This window comes from Colossoma macropomum, unplaced genomic scaffold, assembly GCF_904425465.1.
Source record: "Colossoma macropomum unplaced genomic scaffold, Colossoma_macropomum, whole genome shotgun sequence".
Taxonomy (NCBI): domain Eukaryota; kingdom Metazoa; phylum Chordata; class Actinopteri; order Characiformes; family Serrasalmidae; genus Colossoma; species Colossoma macropomum.
Genome location: NW_023494797.1, coordinates 11379926 through 11399176, shown reverse-complemented (window position 1 = coordinate 11399176; position 19251 = coordinate 11379926). Strand labels below are relative to the sequence as shown.

Here is a 19251-nt window from a genome sequence, read left to right as displayed (position 1 = left end):
GTGCCATCTTAGTATATTAAACAATAAAATGAAGCTTGCTCTATGACCTATACTGATTTAAAGGGCAGCTCAGCACTTATAATCTGGGCCAGAAGATCAGTCTTGGTTTATCCTGTGTCATATATATCATGAAGAATAAGGCCGATTTAATTTCAGTAGAATGTCAGATACCAGAGATGCTTTTTTTTAAATATCAACTGTGAAAGTGTAATAGAATTCAAGAACCACATAAGCAGACAATCGGCGACTATTATTATGCTTTTATATGCTAGTGAAGTGTACCATTTAGGCAATAAGGTTAACCGCTTAAAATTAACATAAAGGTTAAATAGCAGGAACCACAAAAAGAGCATCTACTTAAAAGCCTTCCATGTCCTTTTCAGACTTTTAATATGGTCCATACTTTGGTTCATCTGTAAACACATATGCATGAAGGTTAAAAGGCTCTCTGGTGTTGTTATAATATGTTTTAACTCTGACCTCTACCACTCAAAATGTACAAAGACGATATGTGCAATACGAAATGGCAGTTATTCAACACACATTATTCAGACACACAGTATGCCCTTGCTCCATAATGGGTGCTCACTTAGCCACCTTTACTGAATTCTGTCAAATTTTAAGAATATTTATAAAAATCTCAGTGGCGATTTAAGCAATAAGAATTCCACTTCATCATCCACAAAGGTTTCCTCTGAACAACCCTTGCAAAACGAGGTTGAAATGGACAGATAACGCTCCATTCTTTCATTAATTAAATCATACAAATGGCTCTAAATTTGGCTGCCACAAAGCTACTGGGCCGCGTAACGTATTAAGAACCCTCCCTTCTTTTGACTATTCAAACATAGACTAGATTCCTCCTTCAGGAAAGCTTGACAGATTCAGGTTTTTAAACATTTGGATTATAGGCCTTTTCCTCATCTTCTCATGACAAGAACCAGTCCTTTCTCTGGCTGTCTCAACACAGCAAAATGTAAGCCGCATTTGAAGCCTACCTTTATATTGGAGAACCACAGGTCATTTTCATGAAGTGTGGCCACATAGATGCAGCACAGCAGACCCAGACCAACTCCGACTGTAGAACCAGTGACAACACACAATACTGTGCACCATGATGTACCTGCTGGAAAGATCGATAATGATAATCACACCAGGGTATTACAAGCATCCGTAAATGCTTAGACACTGCCTCACTGCTTACCATTTATAGTGCTACTTTTACGGCCTATTATTTCACACTGGCAGACTTATTATGAGTCTATAACACTGAATCACTCCTAATCGGTGACAGCTAAAGTAAAGGCTACTGACCAGAAGCTGGCTTCACAGGGACCTCAGCTGCATGATCACACCGGAGGCTCTGAGCGTCCAGCCCCGGGTCCTTCCCTTTACTGCCCTTCCTCTGCCGCAGGGCAGTCATGCTGGATCACAGCTACTGGAACATAAAGAGACAGAAGCACTTAAAAATGTAAAAAAACTGAACTAAATTATTTTTCATACATTCTTAAAAAACATATTTTTTTAAGGGTTCTTTAGTAAAGATGGTTAAATGGTTCTTTGCATGGTGAAATGGTTCTTCAGATTCATGAAAAATATGTGGTATATGGTTCTATATAGAACCTTTTTGAAAAGCATTCCATACAGCACCAAAAAGGGTTCTGCTATTGTTATGATGTCTTGCTTGTAACAATAGAAGAACCCTTTTTGGTGCTATACAGAACCATTTACACCACATTCCTCATCAATCTGCACCATGCAAAGAGCAACTTAAGCATGCAAATGTTTCTTTGAGTGTCCATGGTTCTACACACAACCACTGTCTTCACTAAGGAACCCTTAAAGAACCATCTTTTTTCAGTGTGTGTAGTACTTTTTCATAATTGTAGAGTAAATGACATTTCATACATTCTTTGAAAAAAATGTTTTTTCAAGGGTTCTTTAGTAAAGACAATGATTCTATACAGAACCATAAACACTCAAAACCCATTTGCATGCTTAAAAGGTTCTTTGCATGGTGCAATTGTTCTTTAGATTGATGGAGAATGTGCTGTACATGGTTCTATATAGAACCTGTTTAGAAAAGATTTCTATATAGCACCGAAAAGGGTTCTGCTACTGTTATGTCAGACTACTAGCAATAGAAGAACCCTTTTTGGTGCTATACAGAACAATATACAACACATTCTCCATCAACCTGCACCATGCAAAGAGCAATTTAAGCATGCAAATGGTTCTCTGAGTGTCCATGGTTCTGTATAAAATCATTGTCTTTGCTAAAGAAACCCTGAAGAACTACCTTTTTAAGTGTGTGTAGTACTTTTTCATGCGTGTTATTCCGCTTCACTTTTTAAAAAGGGCCAGGCTACAAAGGAGAAACACTTCCATCACCATTAGGAAGCCCTGCTGATGTTCTCCTCTTTCCAGCTGAATTATTAACGCCCTCCTGCCTGATCTCAGGCCAGCCTGCACCAGCAAACACGAAGGGCCAAGTTAGCGCTCCAACTCCGCTTAATGTGAGGGCTGGACATGTTGATGGGCACGAAAAGCAACTCATTCAGACACGGAGCACGGAGGAAGATGGTGAAACAGAACACTTTAAGTTACATCTCCCCCAAACTCAGCACCGTGGGGAATAACTTCAGCGAGTTTCGCACGGACATTATTCTGTCAAGCATCCGTGTTAGCAGCCGTTATCTCTGAAAGACAATAACAATGTCGGGCTTGCTCTGGCTTTCTGTCAAGCTGATTCAAAACGCACACTAGGCGTTTTTACCCTCACGAATGAGACGAGCAGCACAGCCTACTTGTAGTCGAAGTAAAAGCGGACAAAACTACACATATACAGCGCTGCGTGGGATTAAAACCGCCGTATAATGAGCAGCTTTGTTGTGTTGTCCGTTGCTCCGCAGGCCTGTTGTCATGCAGCGGCGTTTCCTGCTCCACGCCGCGGCCAGAGTGGCAGCCAATCTCTGATCGCATCGCTCGCTCGTGCCGGTCTCTGCGTATACGCGCTCGGCTGCTGCTTTCGCCCTCATATCTAACCACACGCATCGCATTAATGCAAATGTACATCATCGGTCAGTCCGTTTCGTGTCTCACCCTCTTCGGCTGAGCCTGGAGTTGAGGATCGGATGTCCAGCAGCCCCCCTCCTCCTCCTTCTCCTTCTCTTCTCAGCAGTAGCCCACCCGTCCACACGGATTCCGCTGCAGACCTCTTCACTGATCAGTTCAACGTGTAAATATAGGACAGAGAAAGCAACGTTTATATATGTATATATACACAGAGACAGCGGTTCTGGCAATCTCCACCGCTTTTCTCTCCCCCTACGTGGATGGATTGACAGTACAATAGCTTGCTGCCACGTAATGAGGACATGGGGAGAGGGAGCAACGACCCCAAAACAAACGGGAGTCTTTCTGTTTTAAAATCGCGGGGGGTAATCCGGGGGGAAAGTGGAAAGGACAAGCCGGACTGAGGGGGTGTTGAGATAAACACTCGCATCTTTTTATGCAACCTGTTGCAAATCAGTGGCGGGACACCTGAGCCACCACACAGTCTCAAGACCCAGGCACAGAATAGAGCTTCAGACCAGAGGACAGGAAAACAAACAAATACATGCATACAAAAATAATTATAACTACAAACCCCATTTCCAGAAAAGTTGTGGCATTTTGTAAAATGCAATAAAAACAAGAATCTGTAATTTGTTAATTGTATTCAACCTTTATTGACAAAATATTTCCAATGCTTGCACTGATTAAGTTAATCGTATCTTGTAAATACAAACAAATTTAGAATTTGATGCCCACAGCACACTCAAAAAGGTTGGGACAGAGGCATGTTTACCACTGTGTTACATCACCTTTCCTTTTAATTACACTTTTTAAACGTTTGGGAACTGAGGATACTAATTTTTTTGCCCATTCTTGCTTGATACAAGGCTTCAGCTGCTCAACAGTCCATGGTTGTCGTTGTCTGATTCTCTTCTTCATGATGTGCCATTCTTTTTCAATAGGAGACAGATCTGGACTGCAGGCAGGCCAGTCAAGCACTCTGTGTCTATGAAGCCACACTGTTGTAGTACGTGCAGAATGAGGCCTGGCATTATGTTGCTGAAACAAGCGGCAATGTCCTAGGAAGGACATCATCTTGACGGCAGCATATGTCTCTCTAAAATCACAAAATAAGCCACATGCCAGTCACCCATGCTGTGGGCACTGATTCCACCCCATACCTTGACAGATGTTGGCTTTTGCACCTTTCACTAATAAAGGTCTGGATGGTTCCTTTCATCTTTGGCATGGAGAATTTGATGTCCATTTTTCCCAAAAAAACAAGCTGAAATGTGGACTCTGAGATGAGCTTGGGCCCAGAGAACTAGGCAGTGTTTCTGCATAGAGTTGACGTATGGCTTTCTCCTTGCATCATAGAATTTCAGGTTGCATTTCTTGATGCAGTGGCAGACTGTGTTAAGTGACAACGGTTTTCTGAAGTACTCCCTAGCCCCATGTGGCTATATTTAACGTGGTAACACAGCGGTTTCTCATGCAGTTCTGTCTGACGGCTTGAAGGTCATGCATATTCAGCAGTGGTTTCTGGTTTTGCCCTACACAGACTGAGATTTATCCAGATTCTCTGAATCTCACAATATTATGTACAGTAGAAAGTGAAAAACCCAAATTCTTTGCAGTCTTGCATTGAGAAATGTTCTTTTTGAACTGTTTGACAATTCTCTCACGATTGGCACGAAGTGGTGAGCCATGACCTATCTTTGCTTGCAAAGACTGAGGGAATTCAGTGGATGCTGCCAATCCACTGATGCTACCCAATCATGATACCCTCACCTGTTACCAATTCACCTGCTTATTTGTGGAATGTTTCAAAACAGTATAACTTAAATTTTCTGTAACTTTTCACTCTTGTTTTGTATCTGTCCAAACGTTTCTTGAGTGTGTTGCAGGTGTCAAGTTCAAAATGTGTTTAGTTGGTCTGTCAAAACATTAAAAATAATTTATTTGTACATTTGTCAGTTAAATAAAGGTTCAATGGAATGAACAAATCACAGATTTGTGTTTTTACCACATTTTACAAAATATCCCAAATTTTCCAGAAATGGGGTTTGTAAAATTAATCAAACACACACATCATCTAAACCGCTTATCCTTCTGGGCTTCGGTGTTGATCAAAAACATTAAAGTGGAATTGCTAAGATTTTTCAAAATTTCAGCATAATTAAATGGGTAAGATGTAAACAGAATCATCCAAAGTGGTTTGGCATTAAATGCCCCATTTTAGAGAAAATAAGGTCACCACAGTGATGGTGATAGGAACCAGACATCCAAATATAAGACTTAAATGCTTCTAAAAGCCTTACAGAAAGTTATTACATGAAACGTTTATGAATGTGCTGTCTGATGCACAGTCTAGTCCGTTCATGGTGGAGAGGTACATGGTGTTATAAGGCAAAATAGTACACAAACAAAGATTTAACACTATTTTACCATTACCAACATTACATATAAAAACTCTGAAGACCTGTGTGGGTTCACTGGTGGTTTTAGATAAATAAAATGGTTATATTTGTGTTGTAGACATCATGACATGTCACCACCATTGGAAAGAAATCTGTAAGCTTCTCTACAACACACCATTTGACATCAAACCACTTTTTATGGTTACATACAGTCTAAGTTACATCCCACAGTTGACTTATGTAGGTATTTAAATATAAATGTTGTATAGTATAGTTTTATGTTGTACTATTCTGTGTCATGTAGTATTTATTTCCTCATTTTATGTATTATGTCTGTACCAATTTCCCTTCGGGGATAGTAAAAGTTCTAATGATTGATCCATTATTATTGTATAAATGAATATTGTGCTCAAAAGCACGTAGTTAAAACTGTTGGATTAAAGCTTGCATGATTTTGGTGCTGTTGTGAAGATGATGATTATGATGATACTGAAAGCTGCAATAAAAATAGCCCACATGTGCTTCTAGATGTGGGGATGCACTAATATGGTAATTGTGGAAGCCAGTATCTAATATTTTTTCAAGCACATATCTGTCAGTGCCTTTACACACACACACACACACACAGACACACTCACACACACATAGCAGTGCTCCAGCAGCACTGCTGTGTCTGATCCACTCGTACCAGCACAACACACACTAACACACGACCACCACATCAACGTTACTGCAGTGCTGAGAATGATCCACCACCCAAATAGTACCTGCTCTTTGAGGGTCCATGGGGGTCCTGACCACTGAAGAACAGGGTAAAAGGGGGCTAACAAAGTATGCAGAGAAACAGACGGACTACAGTCTGTAATTGTAGAACTACAAAGTGCACCTATATAGTAAGTGGAGCTGATAAAATGGACAGCGTAGAAACAAGGAGGTGGTCATAATGTTATGCCTGATCGGTGTGTATATATATATATATATATATATAGTAAAATGAATAAAATGCAGATATTTTAGTGTAGTAGTCCAGTGTCACCTGTTTTGGACTATAATAAATTTGGCATTAAAAATCAGTTAGAAATATCGGTCAAATCTAAAAATCAGACGGATGCAGATAATTCATCTGCCAATACTGATATGATCTTGTCATGCATTCTTGCTTGAAGTGTTGTGCAAAATAAAAGCTCCAGAAGCTCTCAGAGTGCTTGGAGTGTGTTACTCACATGCTGCCAAACACACACTGCTCCATGCCAACTGTTGCCATGGCAAGCAAGCCAGCAATACACCATTAGTGAAGACAACCTTTACCTGACTTGAAAAAAAAATCACACTGAGTCTTTTAATTAAAAGATTCTTCTGAAAGTATGTGTGACTCGTCCTCATCATCGGGTGGAAGGAGCACCTCAAGCGGTAGCAGCACTCGTTCTGAAGAGACTGTGACGAGAGGGGATTTAAAAAGCAAGTGACTTTGAAAAGAAGAAAACAAAACATATTAAATTGGCCTCAAGCATTTTGTCATTTTTTAACTCTAATATTCCAGCATCCCCAGCAGAAATGGGGGTAACTGTTGACGTTTTTGATGCTGGGTTTCTGGACTTTGGATGGTGCTGAATTAGTGTGGATTGTTGATTAGCCTTTGTTTGGTGGACCACCTAATGAGAAAATCTTAATTATACATGTAGGCTTAGCTACTTTTAGTAGAGAATCGCGGCTGAAACCCTAAGGGCAATAGATGTGCTGCAGGCTATGCGTTGCCTTTGTTAACTGTGGGAGTGCCTTTCAACCAAAGTTGTCTTGTCTCATTCTGTTTTTAGACCCATCTAGAAGGAGCTCTCCAACTAACAAAGACACGGCATCTCTCCCTGCAAAATGGCTCGGAGAGGGAACTGGGGATGCATATGCTTCAGGTAAAGATAACATTTCATGTTAAATAGAAATATGATATGCAGTACTGCCTGTTCTTGTTGCTTTACATCTAAACTTGTCCAGGTGTCACAGTAAAACTGAATGTGTAAAAACATCAAGTAATAAAAGTAAATTTAATAATAAAAATGACTAAAATCAGGTATAAAAGTATAAAAAATGAAATATCATAATAAAAATACAAAAAAAACAGTAGAAAATAAAAACAAGTGTAAATAAAATGTAAAAGTTAATAAAATCAAAAGAAGATAAATACAACAGAAGGTGGATAAGATAAAAAGACACTAAAATTAGTTAAAATGACTGAAATAATAGTAAATTATTTATGAATAATATGAAGAATATGAATAATAATGCATAAACAAATAAATAAATAGAAAAAATAAGAAAAAAAAACTCCAAAATGATAACTTTACAAGAGAAGGAAAAAACATACTTTACTTGTAATTTAAGTCAATGGAACCAGACATTTTTCCAAGTACTTTTGGGCTATTTCTTTGGGTCTATTCATTATGAAATTTGCACACAATGTAAAGGCCAACAGGCATTTTCAAATTATGTCAAAAACTGAAAGATGACAAAAATGGAAATAAAACATTTTGTTGTGACAGCAACGATATACTATTAATGATATTGACACATTTTTGTCTCTGATTACATTAAAGTTGCTCATCATGCAGTTTACAAACAGAACTGCAGCAGCTTTGTCAAATCTTCGAGTATAACCAGTAGAACATGTGGCAGAGTTTAGATGGGGGCCTATAAAATATGTGTTGGCTTCTTTTAAAAGAACAGTAATGGTAGATATAAAGGATGTAATGATACACAAATATATGTTGTGGATTTGGAACAAAATATAAAACACATTGAATACAAAAAAAAATACTACCATTTACCATAGCAAACCTCAGCACCTGGTGAAAGCATAAGACAAATACATTTGAATACACTTCAGGACAGTTTCTCAGACATAGATTAAGCCTAGTCTTGAACTATATTTCAATGCTAAAGGTGAATCACTACAGAAAAATAATTTTAGTTCATTTATGCTAATCAAGGTCTGGGAAGCTTAAATGGGAGTTTGTTTCTTTATTTCTTTTCTCTTCATGGTTGTCTCTTTTAGTTAAATCATGAAGTGTTGTTAACTGAACAGAGGAAGCCATTCCATTTAATGCTAGAATGCCCAATATCAGAATAAAATGCCAAAATACTATTTATCTATATTAACATGAATATCTTAAAACCCCTAATAAAATTCTTTCTGATGCAGGAGAGAGACATAGAGGAAATGACCGGGGTCAGTCTAAAATCAGCAGCGGAGCAGTGAGACGCAGGCCTCAGGTCAGGTACAAGACTCACACTCAGCTGATTAAGGAGAAGCTGGAGCAGATCAAAGCTGAGATGCAGAAACTTTCAGAACAGCACCTGTGCCTGCGCCCCGCGAGGTAAAGCAGTGTTCACACACATTATACCTGATGTCTCAGTCTTCAGAGAGAACAGCGCCTTCCCAAGAAGGAACTAAATCAGCCAGCAAATCATGCACCTTCTTTACAAGACAAGAATATTCTGCATGGTAAAAAGCATAGTACCTGTACTAAAATCCAAATGGCTGAGCCAATTTCAAAGCCACTGCAAAAAAAAAAAACCCTTAAAAGTGCCAAAAGTTCTCTTTGGAACGATGCCATAGGCACTTTTGGTTTGTTTTTCGGTCCACAGGGCTCCTCGTAACAGTTTACATTTTTGCTCTATCAGAGTTTCCACTGCCCAGAATAGAGCAAAAATGTGGATCGTCTGGAGGGCCCAGAGAACCAGTTTGAGAACCACAAAAATGTGAACTTGAGGACCGATATGAGAACCACAGCACTACAGAACTTTTTTGCAAATGAGATGTTTGAGTGTGAACCATTTTAAAGAACCTCTACATTTGATAAAGTTTCTATAGATCATTTTACTGAATTGGTTAGAGTTAGAGTGATCCTATACCATAATTATGTTTATTTTATTAAAACTGGCTAATGAACATTCCATTTTGTCACTGCCAAAAATCATAACACATCATAACATGAAACTCTACAAAATATTTTGGTACTGACTGTTTCGGTAGTGACAATGGACCTCATTCATCAACTGTTCTTATGAAGAAATTTCTTCTTAAAATCCACTTACTCAGTTCACAAAGATTCTAACATTCACCAGTGTTTTCTTATTTGGGATTTGTTCTTAGGTAAGAACAGAATCTATACACACAGTTTAAAAACACGTCATGAATCTGATGTAGACTTTTTCTTAGGGCCTTTCCCAAGAACACATTTAAGAAAAAATGTAGAAAGCTAGAGGTGAATGAGGCCCAATATTAGCTAATTTGAGCATAACTCAAAAACGCTAACCAGTACATGACTGGCATACACAGCTTTGAACACTTGTAAACATATAAAATTATAATATTTTTTTTATCAAAACACAAAAAGTTGACTTAATTGCAGAAAACATTTTTCAGTATTGATAATTCTTAATGTTACACACGGATTTTCTTACTTTGGGACACATTTACTTCAAAACAAAGTTTTTATCTTGAACCTGTTTTAGAGAAAGGTCTTAAGAAAAAGTCTGCATCAGCTTCATGACGTGTTCTTAAACCACAGAACTGTTCACACCTTGTGACTTGTGTGTGTGTAGATTCTGTTCGTACCTAAGAACAACTCCTGAATAAGAAAACATTGGTGAACCTCAGAATCTTCATGAAAACTGTGTGTTTTAAGAAATTTCTTCTTAAGAATTGTTGGTAAATGAGGCCCAATGGGATCTAACTGCTCCCCATGTGGCCATGAGGGACAGGGATGCAGTCTCACTTCCTGCTCTAAAATGCAGGTGTGTGGCTAAAATAAGGCTCCGCCAATGGAGTAAAACCAACAAAACTGCATTTTTTGGGAAAGAATGTTTATGTTATGTGGAGGTTTTCGAGCTTTAAGAGGTATTTTTACACATCTTTTATACAAAAAAAGGTTCTTTATGGCACCAAAAGTGGTTCTTCTATGACTTATTTTATTTTGAAAGGCATTCACTGTATCACTGCACAAATTAGTTCAATTCTATATTAATGCATCAAGTCAGTAAAACTATTATAATAATCTGGGATCGTTATGTTGCTTTGCAACTATAGTCTACTGTCAGTGATCTGAATTGATTTGTGGTGGAATTGTTTATTGTGATTATTATTTATAAAAAAAAACTTTTGAACATTGATATAGACTATTTAAAAAAAAAAAGCAATAATTCAAAAGCTAGTGCTACAGTGTTTTTCTCTGCTTTTACTACCACTTAACCATGGTAAAATCACTTTAACACCCTGCTTCTAGTGGCTTTTTGCTTTATTAATTGTTACTTAACACTCATAAACCCCCTCAAACGCATTATTTATCTGTATTTCTAATAAAATGTAGATGATAAAGAGTACTGCACTGGTGGCTACAGCAGTCATGAGCTCAGTATGGGTGTGCTTGTCTTCAAATTCAAGAATTAGAAGAATAGATGTTACTTACATGACAGATGATGTGAGATGAACAGGAAAAGTTCCTTCTCCCCTCCCAATAGCACAGTGCCTGGAAGCGTAAGCTTAAAATAGTGCACAGTGTTTCTTTGGATTCTTATCTCTCTCAGTGCTACACGCACAGCCACTACCTGATCTTCAGCTCCAAACAGACTGTGGATGTGTTTGTGCAGGAAAGCGTATCATCCTTTTGTGTGGAACAGCCTGAGTCCTTACAGAGACACTACAGAGATTGACTATCTGCTCGCCAGGGTGAGTGCCCAGAGCTTTAGCGCTGGTGTTATCGGAATAAGAGATTATTTCTTTAACCCTGGCCCTGAGGTGCTCTCAGTGTGCTGCTCTAACCTTTAACTGTTTAGAAACTGAAATTAATACAGTTCTGGGCTAGATCTGTCACTATTGGTTATATTAGTAATCAAGTAATCTGCTGATATTTTGATATTAACCAAGTAATTACAGTTTTTTAAAAAAAGGCCAAACAATGAAACTGGACCTAACAGAACAATCACAAACCATGTAGTCTTTCAAAAATTCCTAAATACTTTATTGGACAAAGAAAACAAGGAAACCTTTAAGTACTGATACTGAAACAGATATTAAATCTACTCTCTTGAAAAGGTTCTTCAAGGGTTCTTTCGTAAAGACAGTGGTTCTACATAGAACAAAGAACACTCAAAGTGCCTTTTTAGTGCTATATAGAACACTTTTCCAAAAGCTTCTATATAGAACCATATATAACACATTCTCCATCAACTCATGCAAAGAACCATTTAAACAAGTAAATGGTTCTTTGCATGAGTTGATGGAGAATGTGTTATATATGGTTCTATATAGAAGCTTTTGGAAAAGTGTTCTATATAGCACTAAAAAGGGTTCTGCTATTGTTACGATGTCAGGCTTATAACAATAGAAGAACCCTCTTTGGTGCTATATAGAACCATATATAACACATTCTCCATCCATCTGAAGAACATTTCACCATGCAGAGAACCATTTAAGCACACAAATGGTTCTTTGAGTGTTCATGGTTCTATACAGTTGTCTGTATAACATTGTCTTTACTAAAGAACCCTTGAAGAGCCATCTTTTTTTAAGAGAATGTATAACCTAACTGATAGGTGCCTATATATCCTGATTTTTATACCATTCCCATTTTTAAAATAAGTTGTTTTGGTAAAAGCAGTGTTCTGTGTCACAAGTAAAACATACTAAGCTTCAATGAATGGCATTTGATGGTTGGATAACTTCACATTTGAATGGATTCAGAGCTATAAAAAGTTTAAAAGCTCATCTCCATATACTGGCATACAAGCACGAGTCAGCAGTGTGCATGCACATCAGAAATCGCTACATGGTATGTTTTTATTCAGCGCCAGTATTGGTGCAGATATGTATGTAAAATATACACTTTGTGGCATAAAATGAACATAAATCAGTGTATATTACTTTGAGACCGGTAGGAGAATTTAATATATGCGTAATCATCATTAAACTAGCCGACTAGTAGTCATTCATCGATCCATACAATTCATCCATACAATTCAAAAACTATCCTCAACTTGACTGACACATCCACCTATTCAAATAAGAAATGTTGTTTTTAGAAATGAAATAAAATTATTATTTTTTTATTTGTTTATTAATTATCTTTTACATACATACTGTACTTACACTTTTAAGATGCCTCATCAAATTTGTTGTGCCTGCTTGCTATACATTCTTAAAAAAGATGGTTCTTTAAGGGTTCTTTGGTAAAGAAAATGGTTCTATATATTTGCATGATTAAAGGGTTCTTTGCATCATAAAATGGTTCTTCAGATTGATGGAGATCATGCTGTAGATGGTTCTATATAGAATATTTTTCAAAAGGGTTCTACATAGCACCAAAATGGGTTCTTCTATTGTTACAATCTTGATATTTTAACAACAGAAGAACCCTTTTGATGCTATACAAAACCGTTTACCGTATACAGCACATTGAACATCAGTTTGAAGAAGAACCTTTTAATGATACAAAGAACACTTTAATCATGCAAATGGTTTGTGTTCATGGTTCTATATATAACCATTTTCTTTACTAAAGAACCCTTGAAGAGCCATTGTAAATATCATATGCAAAAGTTATGCGAAAGATTTTTAAGAAAGATCTCCTTTTATTATGATTAAGGTCGCTAGATGATACGTCCACCACAATTTATACAGCTCCGTTCAACGTCCATGACGGGGATTTGAACCCACGACCAGGTGGATGTTCTTATGGTGCTTGGACCCCTAAAAAAGAGAGAAACAGAAATTGTGCACTAAAATCTGCAGAAAAATGCCATATTTAAGTTTGTCCTCTGTAAAAGACATTCATTTATAAACAAAATAAGTTGCATTAGACTGTAAGTGGCAGCCTTATTCTGGATATCATCATGCATGAAGAAATAATCATGAAGCACAAACTGCTCTGTGGATTCATGACCTCTTTCTGGGCTTTGTAATATGAATATCCAATCATGCAGAGAAATATAATGGTGCAAATAAACAAATAGAATACAGGTTTTGATGACAAAGACAAACTCCAGAACAACTGCAGTACTTGATACATATCAAAGCTCTGTGTAGATCTTACCTCAGTTCATATCCCATTAGCCTCACCATCATTTTCATGGCCATGTTGTTGTTGATCAAGATTTTCATGTGTCTCCCCTAACTGTTTTGTTTTTCAGTCTTCTGACCATCGTGCCCATGATGGGAGGACCTTTAATGTGGCAGGAAGGCATCCGTCTGTTGCACTGACCCAGCCTGCCAATCTCTGCTGGCGTGATAAATGATGCACACGCATGATTTTCACTTTAACAAGCATAAGGTGGCAAGTAATGCACTTACAAGCATCATGAGAAGAAGACTCTTTTAGTTCATGACCATTTATTAGGCATCAGCCTACACAAACTTCTCTTTTATTCTTTTCACTCCGTATAACTCAACTGCACGCGTTCAGACTGCCCGTGTAGGATTCCCTTAACAGCCGAGCGTGCATTGTTTCTTTAATATCTCACAAGCTCCAACCCCGATCTGAAAGCGCATGTGGCATGGAGATCACATCAAACTTAGCTTAAAGTCCCGCTGGCCAATAAAAAAGAAAAAAAAAGCCTGACAGATATGATTTCTTGTGTTCGTCATGTAAGTCTCAATCATTTTAAAGATTGAAGCGTGTTGGATCGCACTAAAAAATGGAATTCATGAAATGCCCAAAGAGCTTCTATAACATATGCATATGTGCCATTGTGAGACCTCATTGAATATATTTTCGACATTCGACACTGGAAAAAAAAACGAGAAAACTCTGGGCATCCGGATGGTTGGGAGAAAAAAAAAAAATACAGCATCTGACATGAAAGGGTTGAAGATTATCAAAGAGATTTAAGAGAATAAATTGGCAGGCAGCTCATTGGAGTGAGGGATTATGGAGGAAGAAAAGCGTAAATGTTTAATGGCTGTTTCTCTTTTTTTATTTCTTTTTTTTTTCCACTTTCTTTCTTGGAAGGCACTTATTTGTCTGGCTTTAGTTCTCGATAAGCCCAGAGGAGAAAGTAGGTTGCGGCCATTCTCTTCATACCCGTCTCTTTCTTTCCTTCTTTCTTGCAAAGTTTGGTTGAGGAAGAGATTTGAGGCATAGGGCCACGGCCTGCTGAAGCTAAGCTTCCATCTGTTACAGTGGAACGAGAGTGGGCTTCTTAAAGCCATGATAGAAAATAGAAAACGTTTGGAATACAGTTTTTTTTTTTTCCTCTTTTCATATAGTTAAGCACAAACCAAGGTCTTTAGAACTGAACTGGCGGATTTGGAATTAACTGGTAACCAAAGGCTAAAAGTCACTTGACTCCAGCTTGTGCACTTTCTCTATTCTAAGTGATTCACCGTATTTTTTTTTCCTCTATCCAGTCTTTTTCACTATTTCCCCTTGATCTCCACTTTCAAGGGGCTTTTGAAAAAGGCTGATCTTGTAAACTAGTGCATCAGTGGAATGGTGCTGCTTTGTACTTCTTAGAGGCGGTCAGGGTTTCATGTAAAATGAAGGGATTATATGGAGAGGTGGAAATTCTTATTTGCCAAAGAGGAGTGGAATCCACCCCCGGCTTATCACTGTCGCAGCAGCACTGGGTTACACTATTTTACAGTACGGTAAATCCTTGTGGGAAGAGTTTCTGTCATATCTGCTAGTGACTTTAATTTGCCTTAAATTTCAATTTGCTCATTCGCTGAGAAATAATACGCCGTGTGGCGATGACATGAAACTAGTGCAATTGAAACAGCCTCCACTCAAAGGCCTTTACGTGCATGCGTTGTTTCATCACAGCGATCAGGTGCAGACACCCAAATAAGGCTTCGCAGAGTGATACAGTAAAGTAGTAGAGGGTTTTGAAATGTGTGATTACATATGAACAGTGCCTTAAAAACATAGACCCTGTTTACACCGGGTCACTTCTTGTGACTACTATCTGGATTGTATCCTGATAAGACTTCAGCCACATGCATTTACAATTAGTCGCACTGAAGTCCGATTGCTGTGTGGGACGGAATATTCAAATCTGCTCGTTACCAACTGTTTATTAAGTCATCTGCAGTTTGTTTGCACAATTGTGTCTGTCCATATTGCTATTATAATCCTCCATTATCATCTTCATCACAGACCCAGACCATGGGGAGGAGTTTCGGTTGTACTGGGAGGGGTTTTGGCTGTTGAATATGTCTTGGAGAGATGGATGTGTTTACACTGCCATAACGTGGCTCAAAGCGTCTCAGACCACCTCCTGAAGTGGTTTGAGTGATCAGATTTGTATTTGTTTTAAATGCGTCTTGGGTGCGTTTACACTTGCAGATCTAATCCAGATATCCAGATGTAATCCTGATACTCAAGATACACATGAAGTGACCAGGTGTAAATGGGGTCAAAGAATGAGAAAAATATTTTATCAAGAGATTTCATGTTTAAGAGGTTGGCAATGTATTTACATTAAACTATAACTAGACTGCTTCCTTTATAGTCAATGGTGGGCTGCAACAAAGTATATATACTTCATTACTGTACTTAGGTACTCTTTTCAAGTATCTGTACTTTATTAAAAGTATTTTTATTTCTTGAGATTTTTACTTAAAATTCACATTTTCACTCTGCTACTTTCTGTATGTCTTATTACTCATTACACTGAAGTATTTCTAAAACATCCAAAAGAACATGCTACACTTTCAACTTGAAGCAAGCCAATCACAGTGAAGCTTTCATTAAAAGCTTCCCCTCCCCTAAATACAGACTGTCCAATCCAGTTGCCTGTGCAGGTTGGGACTGTGCATGTCTGCTCTTTTCCATTGTGATGTGACTTGGCATTCAGTAGCATGCAAGAGTAACAGAAGTGAGTTACTCTAAAATATTGAAAAATAAAAACATATTAAAAGATATTTAGCCTTATTTCTTTTGCATATTTCCACTTATACTTGTGTGGTTTTATTTACTGTGTTGTCATTCATTTTTACACGGGTAGTTTCCAGCCTCCCTTTATCCCTTAGAACCAAAACTGGCTGTTTTTGTTACTGTGCCTTTAAGAATGATAAACATATTGACCTCTGTTCTGCTTGGCTGCTCTGTATAGTGCCTCTATATAAATAACTCTGGGCTGAAACACTCCTTATAACTTCAGTGTGAATGAGCAGGGCTAAATTTCTACAGGCTGATATATATGTAAAAGTGTTGTTTTTTTATGACATCACAAAAACAATCAATTCAAAATGGGCTGTTTGTGGAGCTTTTTTGGACTGGGGAGTTAACAGTACACTTTGATAGGTTTTCACAGTGTACGTACAGCGTCAAACATGAGGAAAACTTGGTTTTCTGAGATATGGGCCCTTTATTAAAGTCATTAAAGTGGTTTTCACATTTGCAGTGAAATTGCTAGTTCACCCTCTGGTAATGCCACAGCTGTCCTTGGTCATGCTAGCTAACACAGGCATCTGTTAATTGATGTAACAGAGTTGGCAGTTAAAATAGTTTTTCAAATAAAAAAAACACTATAATAGCTAGAATTACTGTGCTTCTAGTTTTAATGATTAATTTGAAAAGTATTTTTTTGTACTTTAACTCAAGTATAAATCTAAATAGAAGAGAGCTACTTTTCTGAGTAATTTCACCAAGAGTATCTCTATTTTCACTGTAGCACAGAGAGTACACCAACCCTGCTCCTGGAGATCCACCTTCCAGAGAGTTCCAATCACAATCCGCAGGACCTGCTCAAGCTGATTTAACTTCTTCCAAAGCCCTTGATTGGCTGGATCAGATGCATTTGTGTGTTAGGTAAGAAGGGGCAGCACGCTAGATGCAGGTTGCAACTAAATTTTGTAGTATAGCAGATCTCCAGGAGGAGGATTAGTGACCACGGCTATAAGAGTACTGTACTCGAGTTAAATTAGACCTACTTCATTCATTCTAGATTTGGATACATACAAAACTAGGTTTTCATTCAGTTCACTGCTTGATATCCCATTGAAAGTTAGTTATGGTAAAAAATCAATCCCTTTACAACATGGTACAAAAATGGCATTTAATGGGTTTAAACAGTATTTGAACTGGAGCATAATAAGTCGGCCTAGTTTTTGTTTGAAAACTGAGACAAAATTCACTCCAGCAGACAGGCCAGGGCTTAATGCTAGGTACTGAAGTTAATCCAATTTTCGAGAAAAAAAAAAAAGAGTAGATTTTAAGGATGACTATCTCTTGTAGAGCATCTATATCTTTTTTGATGGACACCTCTGTGAGGATTTGGCATGGGTTAGAGGCCCATTTGATCCCCTGCTGCTTTCTTTTTTGTTTATCAGTTTGCTGCAGGGCCAGATATAGATTGTGACCGAGGGTGTAGAACGGGCAAGACATTGCTCTCTTAAATGATAAATTACATCAAGCCGAAGAGGGATTCTGTCCCAGTGTGAGAACAGTGCAGCAGAAACTCGTTCCGACCGGGTAGCGCTCTTCCCGATTCAGCCAATTATCCAAGCTGGATTAGTTTGGAGAGATCCCCAACTTGTGCCATGATGTGATTTGTTAGTGGGAGCCCGAACAAGGACCATCTTCCATTTAGTCAAGTCTGACACTGCCAGACTTCACTGTTGTGAAAAAGTCGATCATCTGGAAATGGCACAATGAAGACGCTGAACTTTTTGCTCTTAAGTGAAATAGAAAAGTTAAGCTCTATGGATTTTGCCCACTTGTCCAGTTCTGATGCCTGCAGTTTCTGCTGACCGCTCTAATTGATGACGCTTTCAAAAGGTTAAGTCATTGTTCAGTCTTTATTACCAAAAATACACTGGCAAAGTCATAACATTTTACAGTCTATGAAGAGCAAATAAATAATTGAACGGAACACTAACTTCGAAATATGGCCGGGTGGACCACTACAACGTGAAGAAAATAGTACTGAAAGGCGTTAACCATGTAAAAGTCTAGAGTTCCTTCCCTCCTTTGGCAGCATGACGAGCTTTTTATTCTAACCGTTCCCTTATTTATACAATAACAGCCGAAGAGGAACCCCACATTTTTGATACTTTGGCTAGACAATACTTTTTTTTTTCTGACTTTTTTCTGTAGTGTTTTACAAGTCGTCTTAAAAAATAGAAATTCTTAAAAAAGTGTCAGTTCAAAATTCTACAGTATATACACAGCCAGTGATGTACAAAGCCATACTACAGTACCATGTGTCAGTACATTACGGAACATGTGAGAGAACATCATAAAGTCAAGGCCTATCGCAAAACAACCCAGTCAACCAGTTACAGGGCAACAGTCAACTTTAACATTGAATCTTTACTCTAAATGCAATTGAAAACTACGAGGCATAAAAATGGAAGGCACATAACAGGCTGAGCTCTCATCCTCCTTCATCTCTTATGAACTCTTATGAGGTTTCAGAGAAAAAGGGCTCACTTATACAACTGGATAAGCACTATTCCATAATACGGCTGGGTGTCTGAACGGTGAGGGGGATTACTGCACTACTTTTGTATTTAGATTGTTGCAAATTTCAATCTCAAAAGCAGTCAGATTCCTAGTGCATGGTAATTTAGCATGTGTGCAAGATTTAGAAGTGATCCAGTCTTTTCCCTGGAAACCTAGTTGATTTTTAATTAACCCGACTTGAAATTAAGTAGAAGGATAAGGAGGATAAGCCTAATTTTTATCCTCCAAAATTATACAAAAGGAGCTGGATAGCAAGTTTTTTTTTTTTTTTCTCTCCAACAGTCTACAGTACTGTGCAAAGACCACCCTCCATCCAT

General features: G+C 38.0%; 2 protein-coding genes across 4 annotated transcripts in view; one reads left to right on the top strand and one right to left on the bottom strand.

Moving 5' to 3' along the window:
* Nucleotides 1–3212, bottom strand: part of dpy19l3 (dpy-19 like C-mannosyltransferase 3) — a 69740-nt gene extending 66528 nt beyond the window's left edge. Inside the window, exons 1-3 of one of the 3 annotated variants that reach the window (XM_036584292.1) lie at nt 3103–3212; nt 1315–1438; nt 999–1126 (exon numbers count right to left, since the gene is read on the bottom strand). In XM_036584292.1, the coding sequence (XP_036440185.1) occupies nt 999–1126; nt 1315–1423 (237 nt within the window). In that variant the 5' untranslated portion in view covers nt 1424–1438; nt 3103–3212. The remainder of the gene's footprint in view (nt 1–998; nt 1127–1314; nt 1439–3102) is intronic. The other 2 variants (XM_036584294.1, XM_036584293.1) reach the window with 2 other exon arrangements.
* LOC118817315 lies at nt 2530–14366 on the top strand. The gene is made up of 6 exons (XM_036583882.1): nt 2530–2680; nt 2913–3080; nt 7292–7384; nt 8671–8845; nt 11121–11199; nt 13659–14366. Exons 1-6 carry the CDS (start codon nt 2530–2532, stop codon nt 13761–13763), a joined length of 771 nt encoding a protein of 256 aa, XP_036439775.1. The 3' UTR covers nt 13764–14366.
* Nucleotides 14367–19251: the final 4885 nt, after the last annotated feature.

Bases quoted from the DNA above. Each gene is read 5' to 3' on its own strand.
- LOC118817315 (XM_036583882.1), top strand. From the start codon at position 2,530: ATGTTGATGGGCACGAAAAGCAACTCATTCAGACACGGAGCACGGAGG. The intron at 2,681-2,912 runs GTGTTAGCAGCC...GTTGCTCCGCAG, and splicing joins CATTATTCTGTCAAGCATCC to GCCTGTTGTCATGCAGCGGC. The intron at 11,200-13,658 runs GTGAGTGCCCAG...TTTGTTTTTCAG, and splicing joins TTGACTATCTGCTCGCCAGG to TCTTCTGACCATCGTGCCCA.